Source organism: Micropterus dolomieu, linkage group LG18 (assembly GCF_021292245.1).
Source record: "Micropterus dolomieu isolate WLL.071019.BEF.003 ecotype Adirondacks linkage group LG18, ASM2129224v1, whole genome shotgun sequence".
Taxonomy (NCBI): Eukaryota; Metazoa; Chordata; class Actinopteri; order Centrarchiformes; family Centrarchidae; genus Micropterus; species Micropterus dolomieu.
In genome coordinates this window covers 36,079,609-36,088,774 of record NC_060167.1, presented here as the reverse complement: position 1 = coordinate 36,088,774, position 9,166 = coordinate 36,079,609, and the positions used below count along the sequence as shown (strand labels likewise).

The window sequence follows — 9,166 nt, the reverse complement described above, 5'->3', positions numbered from 1 at the left end:
TGCAACTAGGGGGCAGAAATAAATGTGTCTGTGGTGCGTTGTTGATCTGTTGTATAAACACATGGTGGTAAATTTGAGTTTTTAAAGATATTTGTCTTCACCTATAATGCATGGTCTTTATGTAGTGTGTATTGAGAGGATTAATACATTGTTGTTTTTTGTCTTTTCATCATAAGATTGTTGATGATGAAAAAACAAAAGCCTCATCCTTAGGTCGGATCACTTCTGGAGACTGAAGGATGACCTCTGACTTGGACTTCTTTCTTAAGAACTTAAATAAATTATAGACTGAGTGGATCATCCCTACTTTATTATTGTTTTTCTTATATTGGGAAAACTTGTAATGCAATCACTTACTTGACTGCTACTACTTAATCTTATCAGAAGCCTATAGTGGTACTGTGCAGCTCCTAATGGAAATCTATGGAGTCTAAGCAAACAAGCATGTTCTGCTAACAAAATCTTAGTTAAATAAACTTCAGTAATAATAGTACGTCCTGTGTTTAATGTGTTTGTATGTGGTAAAACTCTTACTAACAACACCTCTTTATCTGCCCACATTTTGTGAAGTAGCTCTTGAGCCAAACCAGGTGCGGCCTCCTGTACAGATTGTTTATGTCTGTGAGCTGTTCAAGGTAAATGCTTCCACAGTGGGACGGATCATATGGGATGAATTAGCTGTTGCTTCTACCACCTCCCAGCTCTCTGTGCTCTCAATAACCCCTCTCCCCAATGTAATGCGCGCACAGATGCTCGCCTACATACTGTACAGCCTTACCAATGTACAATCTCCAGATCTCTGAACCACACATCACCTTCATCAATTGCATAACTTAAACTGTCTATTTATGGAAGGTGAGTAAGCAACATTTGCAACTTTCAGTGCAACAACAAAGTCTGGTCCTCGTGTGTGTGTGTCAGCACGGGCTCAACAGTGCTGGAGGTCACAATGAAAATCATGCACACTGATGTAAAGCTGAAGGGATGTTAGCTGTGATCATACGTTTACAAACCAGTCCTGCTTTAACATGGTTGGACTCAGCCAGTGTTAGCAGCTAGGCTATGTAGTGATCATCAAAACACATGCAAGACACACCTTGTAGGTCGACCACCATGAATTTATACAGAAGATCAACAACGCACCACAGACACATTTATTTCCTAGGAGAAACTTAACTCACACAGTTGTTTCTTTTCAGTTTTATTTGTAAATGCATCTTGGATAGAACAAAGAAAAAATATATAATATATTCATATGTACTGAAACATTAAGCTATGTACACATTTAGGGTTGACACTAGAAATCTTCATAACCACTGATTTGTTTTAAGATCAGAAGTGTCTGTTTGTTTCCTGGATGCAGCGATGAACACTCCTGCATATTTACATACATTCATAGGATGCGGTAAAACACCTGTGTTCACACAAGCATTAAAAATTCAAAAATTGAATGAAAGGAATGATGTATAATGTTGTGTACCCCTGCTTGTTGTTGCTTTACATACATGAATTACACACGGACGGCATAGTCACACCCCTACATATTCACAGCGGGGCGCGGTACATTTAGCAAACAATGTTTGAGTCAGTTTGGGCATTAGAAAGTGTGTCATGGCCTCAAAAGGGATGTTGTGACTACATCTACAGATACATACAGAAGCCCCTCCTCCTGATAGTTCAGCACCATGGTGTGTAGTGTGTCCATTGATGTCACCTCAACGTAACATAACTGCCGGCAGAGGTCAAAGGCTGTCGGGGTGTCTCCAGTAATAGTTAAAGCAGAATTGAGGCAGATTTTGTGTCAAGTTGTCAGCAAAATAATAATAGCAGACTGAGACTTTCAGTTCTGTGGCTATGCACTGCATGACATGGGCCATATTATAATACCTTTTTTAGCAGTCACTTTACATGTCATTGAAATATGGATAATTGAATAATTGAAGTGTTTGCCCAAACCATTTGGCTCTTCAGTAAGGATTTTGTGGTAAAATAAGGCCAGAAAAGCAAGACAAATAGAAGACCAACAAGAAGGTTCACATTACTTAGCTTAATAAAACTCGAACAAAGATCATTTAACACTGATCAGAAGGCCTGTTTAACAATTACTGTGCGCTTAACCTTTTGTTTGTGTTTCCCTTTTGCATTTCTTGTGTTGCTCTGTCATTCTCCTCCCTGTGTCAAAGCAAGGTTCACAAAGTCCAATAAAATGTGGGAGGAGTCCTGGTAGCTTATTGTGAGCTTTCCCTTACTTTGTTACATCAGTAGTTCATGTCCACATATTATAACAGGGGTGTCCTTGTCCATCAACACCAAGTCGAATAATAAAAGTATTCTTCAACCATACCGTGATACAAGGCAGCAGAAACTAAGACAAAGCTATCAGAGAAAGCTCACAGAAAAAAACCTCTGTGGACCCCAGGAAGGGTAGCTATTACTCTGGTAGTAGCTGATATCATAATTCACTTTACTCTGACTTCCTAAACATTGCATAAGGTCAGGAATGTCCGAGACATTGGCAGCTATTAGGAAGATAAAAGGCAGTTTTTTTATCCAGGTAGAATGGACACTCAAGGCTATTAGCAGAGCTGTCACAGACTGAATGAAAATAAGCTTATCTTATCTTCTGCTGAGTCGGTTGATAAAGACAGATCAAACATAAGGAGGACAACATACCAAAGCACCAACAGCGACAACAACAACCTTTAGCTACAGGATGGTAACTGTGTTGGTTTACTTTTGTACAATAAATTAGAACAATCACAGACTGCTGAAACAAAAAGCAAGGCGTGCTTCCACTCACATATTCAAACCGACTTGACAAAAGCGCAGACACGTCCGCATACACCCATACATTCACTCTCACGCCTTGCTCCGGTGGCCTAATTCTGTATGAGTGATCTCAGCATTCCCAGTGATACGAGAGATCCGAGTGGGGCATCAGATTGCTGAGCGAACTGTTCGACTACTTCGTGGAAAGCGGTGGACTTTGATGTGTTTTGACAGGTGGTCACTGCGGGCAAACTTCTTCTCACACACTGGACACTGGTAGGGCTTGACACCCGAATGGGACCGCCGGTGTCGAGACAGCTCGTCTGACCGGGAAAACCTGAAGGGATGAAGGAGAAGAGATGTTTTGTATTTGGCAAAGGCAAATATAGTCAGAGGTGTGGACTTGCGTGACATGACAAAGCTGATGACCTTAGACTCTACTTAACAAAATCTTGCAAGACAAAAAGACTTGCAACTTCACTTTGACTTAAACACTAGAACTGGACTTTAGCCATCTGACTGGAAATTACTTGATATCTTTCCCAAACCCAAACATTAAAATTGATGTCATTAAAAAGTGTGTAGCTACTCAACTTTTGTATTTCTTGACAATGGATATACTTTGAATCAATCCGACAGCAGCCAATCATTGTGGACAAGCGGGAGGGAAACCTTCACATTATCCCATCGAACATTCAAGTACTTCAAGTTTTTATCTTATACCAAAAAATGTCAACTGTATCAGCTGCAATTAATAACATTGTGGCGGGAATGGACTTCGCCCAGCTTGTGCGACACCAGCATACCCTGGGAAAGTAATCAGCCGGACCCACTCTCGTGCTGTGGGTCACAGACAGTTTGCGAATAGTTAGTAAAGTTACTGGTTGAATTAAGAGTGGCCAACAACAGCAAGTTTGATTAAGTGATCTCTGTCTGTCATCGTCTAACTGATGTCTTGCATCAGTTAGGAACGTATTTTGAGTTACAGTAAGACGGTCTAATCATAATGTACTCCTTCTAATAAAAAGACTAGACTCTAGACTAACACAAGCTAACACATTCATTTACAGGGATTTTGATTATACTTTTGACCATGTCACTTTTTAAAATATATACAGTATATATTTATTATTTTGATACATTTCTTATATGTTGTGATTGAAGTTAAAGATTATCTGTTAATAGTGCCATAGATCTACTAGTCCTATTCTATTTGTTAACAATATATGTGTACAAAATTCAGTCATATCCACTCATGTATTTTATCCTCCAGATTTCTCCTGAGAGTCAAAGCTCACTTCCCCCACTCCACATTTTGGCAACAAAATGACTCCATAAATTCCACTGGAACGCAGGAAAACAGTCTCTGAAATTAACAGCTTTCTGGCGAAGATCCCCAGATACCCTTGTTAGGTTTGGTCTCCAGATTTATGATGGAGGTTGGCCAGCACGTATCAACCATACTTATTGATCATTGACCGTGATTGTTGACTTGGCTTTTTGTTTATTCATGCTTCACATGCTCACAGAAGTACTACTCATAAAATGCACTGAAATGACTTCACCAATACCAAATCTCACACCAAACTAAACAGAAAAGTTGGCCGCCCTGTCGAAGTGTGAAAACATTTCAAATGCTGTTAAATTATATAATAAAGATCACATGATCACTTGTTTAGGACTTGAAACACAGAGTTTAGGACGTGAACTTGAGACACTAAATAGTCAAAACTTGAAACTTGCCTTAGACTTGCACCTCTGGATAAAATGAATGATAAGAGAAGACTTACACGAACCAATTACATAACACATTCATAAAAATGCTGTTCTGTTCATGTGGAAACTATTATTCTTGGCTCCTCCCTACAAACATGAATCCTAAAATATTCATGTTTAGATCCTTATGTGTGTTCAAGGATATGTCGCAGCGCTGAAGTTGCTGAAAGTGCCTTTTTGATGCAATCAGAGACAAACACCTTGATCTTCCCGCAGTCCTTTCGCTGTGTTTGTATTTAGTTCTGGCAACTCCCTGTTTTTCCCAACATGTACACAACAGCTGCCGACGCCAGAAATTTTCTCACCAAGCCCCACAGTGTAATTATCTGTTATGAACAAGAATGCTTCACATGTTGATGCTACAACTCATTTGCCTGCAACTCATTTGGACAAGCAAAACATCACGGTGGGGTTAGCATGCGAGGCATACACTACTTGGCTGGAACCACAGGGATGACAGCTCTGGGGCTTCTTCCCACCAACCTAGTTCTCTGAAACTGACTGTCCCCGGCAAAACTCTGCATCCCAGATGTTGCTCTGCTGACCTGACAAGATGATGAATCGATACAATTGTACCCTGTTATTAAGCAACACATAAGGAGCTGCAGTAAAAACCCGTTTTACTCTCGGGCATATGTCCATACAACAAGAATACAGCTAAAGCAATGTTATTGCATTAATATAATTGATTAAGTTACATGCAATATCTGACAGCAGTTTACACAGGGAGACACTATCAATAAAACCATTCCAATAGCAGCAAAACCACATACCCCTCACGTGCTAGTAAAAACTGAAACAAGCATATTAAGTCTACACAGTGACTTGGGTAGATGGACATGACGATTTTATGTCTTTGGATTAAGAAAACATCCAAAAAGGCTACACTGCAGTCTGATTTTCAGTAGACAACAGTGTTGGGTTGGGTTGGCAGATCTGTAGGAGCAGGCGAGAATGAAAAGCAGTCAATCCTGTACAGGCTTCTTCTTCTGAACCCCCACCCCCCCAGGGAGTCCCCAGCTTCATTCCTCCAACACACAGCCTGAAAGAGTTGAGTAACAGCCTAGGTTTGACAATATCATGCTTTCTATCAAGCAAAAGAATGCACCAGAGAAATCCATGGTGGACAGTTATAACATTTAGGCATTTTAAATCCGCATGCAAAGTAAAAGTGCTGAGTGAATGGCTCCATGCTAACGCTGAAGCACAAACTATGCTGAATCTAAAGCTAACTGATCAGTCTGTCATGTTGTTAGCAAAACTGACACAAGGTATGAAATGATTGTTCTCCACTAGCAGGGACTACCTTCCCTGTCCCCATAGGATCCCTGCATGAAGGGAGTCAGTTTAAAGCTCTAAAGCAAGTGGGCCCTTATAGGATACAATAAAGCAATGACAGTACTTAAGACCTCTCACAAATGCCTTTATTTGTTCTGTGTAGTGCCATATAGGAAGAGATGCATTATATGTGACTACAGACAAATCTTGGTAGATGGGAAGATTTTCCTGACTTGAAACTGGCAATGGTGTTTATAAAAAACAGAAGTGAAAAATACAATGTTTTTACAATTCCTTCTCATTCATGTTCTCTCTGTGTGATCTACAAGCACCTGGAAACACAAACTCTGTCTGTTTAACGCTGTCTAACCTAATGTCATCAAAAGTTCTACATGGACTGCATTTGTGAATCTGAGCAGCTTTCTCTGGGTGTCACTAAAAAAACTTTCCCAAGGTACCATGAAATAACTTTGCAAACCTTCTATCGGCCTATTTGATCTATCCCTTCACCAGAACACTCACTGAGTTGATAAAGTGGACACAGTGACTGAGAGCAACAGCTTTTCTCTGCCTAATGAGTCATGTGATGAATCTGACCAGTTACCGGATCAAATATTCACATTATCCCTGTGATCATCCAGACGAAGGTTAGTTTTAAAGTAACCAACAGTTTAATGTTTAACTAACAGTTTGCTCAACTCTGAAATGCTTTTTTTTGTGTGTGTGCACAATCGATGGAAACTTAGGCTGGAAGTAGCAAACTAGAGATAACTGTGAGGACTGCTACTTGGGTCAAATAGTTAGCTAGAAAATTAGGTACACTGGCTAAATTATTGAGCCTAGGCTACTAAAATGAACACCAAAACTCAACATGAGCTGTTTGGAACTATAACTAAAAATCAATGGAAAGTCATGGAAACCTACACGTTTGACCTTTTTCGGGTCTGGATCTATTTTCTGCTCTGATCTCAACAAGTCTGGGCAAATTACTGAGTAGGCACCGATCTGAGGCATTGGTTAATGATGTCATCACATCGACTTCTCATGATTTACAGAGTTTTTAAACTACACAAAATACAAAAGCTGAAGCCATTTTCATTAACCCTATAAAATACAAATGACAAAATCCTATTTTGTAATTCAAATCCATATTTTAAATACATGCATCATGAATACTTCCCCTCCCTGACCACAAGTTATCACACGTAGCTTTAAAACTATGATTACTTCATGGAAGATGAGTGAATAAGGATTTCAGGAAGAGCCCATCCCCATCGACCCCCATCGACCCCCATTTGACACTGTGGACTCCTTCCGCTTCCTGGGCACCATCATCACCCCCGACCTCAAGTCGGAGCTGAACATCAGCTCCATCCAAGGGGGTAAGCCAGAGCTGCATGGAGGGATCCATGTAGGCCCAAAAATGACTTCAAAACCCTGTGACACCCCGTCGCACATGAGAGACGAAACCGTATTGCTTAGATTATAAACCCTCAGCAATCTAAACTAAACTAAACTATACAGCGATCAGTGACGCTGCGTTGGTGTTTGGCAGGTGAGTCAAAGGAGTCAGACAAACACACTGAGCCATGAAACTTTTTGTTGGCGCAGCTATGCAGCAGAATTACGGTGTTTCTGCCATTGTTCTACGTCATTAAACCACCGTTATGCTGCGCGATCATGCGCAGTAGACGCTGGTGCCAACAGGAAGCAGCCCTGTAGAAGTATTTTATTGGTCCAAAACTGGCTTCACTGCTCTCCATTCAAATCAGCGGGGTGGCTTCACCCAGTAATAGACTGTCTATGACTCCATCACCAAGAGGGCCCAGCAGAGGATGTACTTCCTGGGGCAGCTGAAGACGTTCAAGATGCCAAAGACAATGATGGTGCACTTCTACAATACTCTACATCTTCTGGATTATTATCACTGCACGTATTCCTTATTCTTCATACTTACTGTCTACCTTTTGCACATTCCTGTATTGTACATACTTTTTATAATATGGTTTCATATTTTTGTAGTACTTGTTTTTTTATCTTTTTTTCCTCACTTACTATTATTGTTATGCACCAAAATACCAAAGCAAATTCCTTGTATATGAAAACCTACTTGGCAATAAACTCGTTTCTGATTCTGATGAGTCCTTACTAAACGATGCCTCCAAAAAGATGTGGCTGTATCAGCTGAGCTCAAGGCTGGATGACCAATAGGGGAAATACGTTAACTGCAGCATTTGATTTTAGTTTACTGCACGTATTATGCACATTCTAAAATAAATGTGTTGGGGGCAGAGGTCAATTAGGGCCCAACAGCTAATTTCTGCCAAAATCTAGTCATGGTTGTGCTAAATTCTAAGTTCTCACAATATTATGATCTAAGCTGACCAGCAAAACAATCTAATAAAATCTGAAATGAGACATTTTAGGAGATTAATCTATCTGGAAGAAACTCTTTGCACTGTAAATTTTTGTGTCTGGACTGACATGGCTATACATTTGATTATACAGTTCCACACTCTTTCCATCCAGCCATTCCCTTTCTGTTCCTCCCAGCCTATGAAGAACCTTGACTGATCCCTCTCTTCCCTTTCATGCAGCATGGCAGCCTAAACGTTCCTAGCCCACAGTCATGGTAACTATTCAACACTTTGTCTTTGTTCGCTCCACTTCCTCACGGCTGCGCCCTTCAAATGATTGTGTGCAAAACTGAAACAGGCCTTTTTCTCCCCTTCTATCTACCCTTCTCCACCCCCTATTTCACCACCCCCAGCATTTTTTCTCCTGTCTTGTCTTAAAAAAAAAAAAGTGTGTATATATATACATATACACACAAACACACATATATATATATATATACACACACACATATATATACACATATATATATATATATACACACACACACACACACACACACACACACATATGCATATATATATATATATATATATATATATATATATATATATATATATATATATATATACACATATGTATATAAAAATAGTACATAGCACTGTGTAGCATCTCAGCCTTGCTATCTTTGCTACCAGCAATGGCTAACCTTTGAGTCCTTGAAACTTGTTCTGTTGACATCCTTACTCTACTGACGCTTTGTCAGTAGAGTAAGGATGCGACAGTCGCTTTGGACAAAATCATCTGCTAAATGTACTAAATTTAAATTTCTAGGACCACCCATCTAGTGTATATAATTTCTACATATAATGTTTGCTTTTTGTGAGTAGCATAAAGGGAACTACAACGTCATCTTTTTATACAACCCAGTGTTGTAAAATAATAAATATATCAACTTTGTACCTTGTACCTTGAGCAAGTTAAAGCT

At 39.8% G+C, this 9,166-nt stretch overlaps 1 protein-coding gene across 1 annotated transcript in view; it reads right to left on the bottom strand.

The window, feature by feature from the left end:
* Positions 1-1,185: 1,185 nt before the first annotated feature.
* The window catches only part of klf15 (Kruppel-like factor 15), a 15,041-nt gene continuing 7,060 nt past the window's right edge, over positions 1,186-9,166 (bottom strand). Inside the window, exon 3 of the mRNA XM_046075204.1 lies at positions 1,186-3,106. Coding sequence (XP_045931160.1) covers positions 2,938-3,106 — 169 coding nt within the window. The 3' untranslated portion in view covers positions 1,186-2,937. The remainder of the gene's footprint in view (positions 3,107-9,166) is intronic.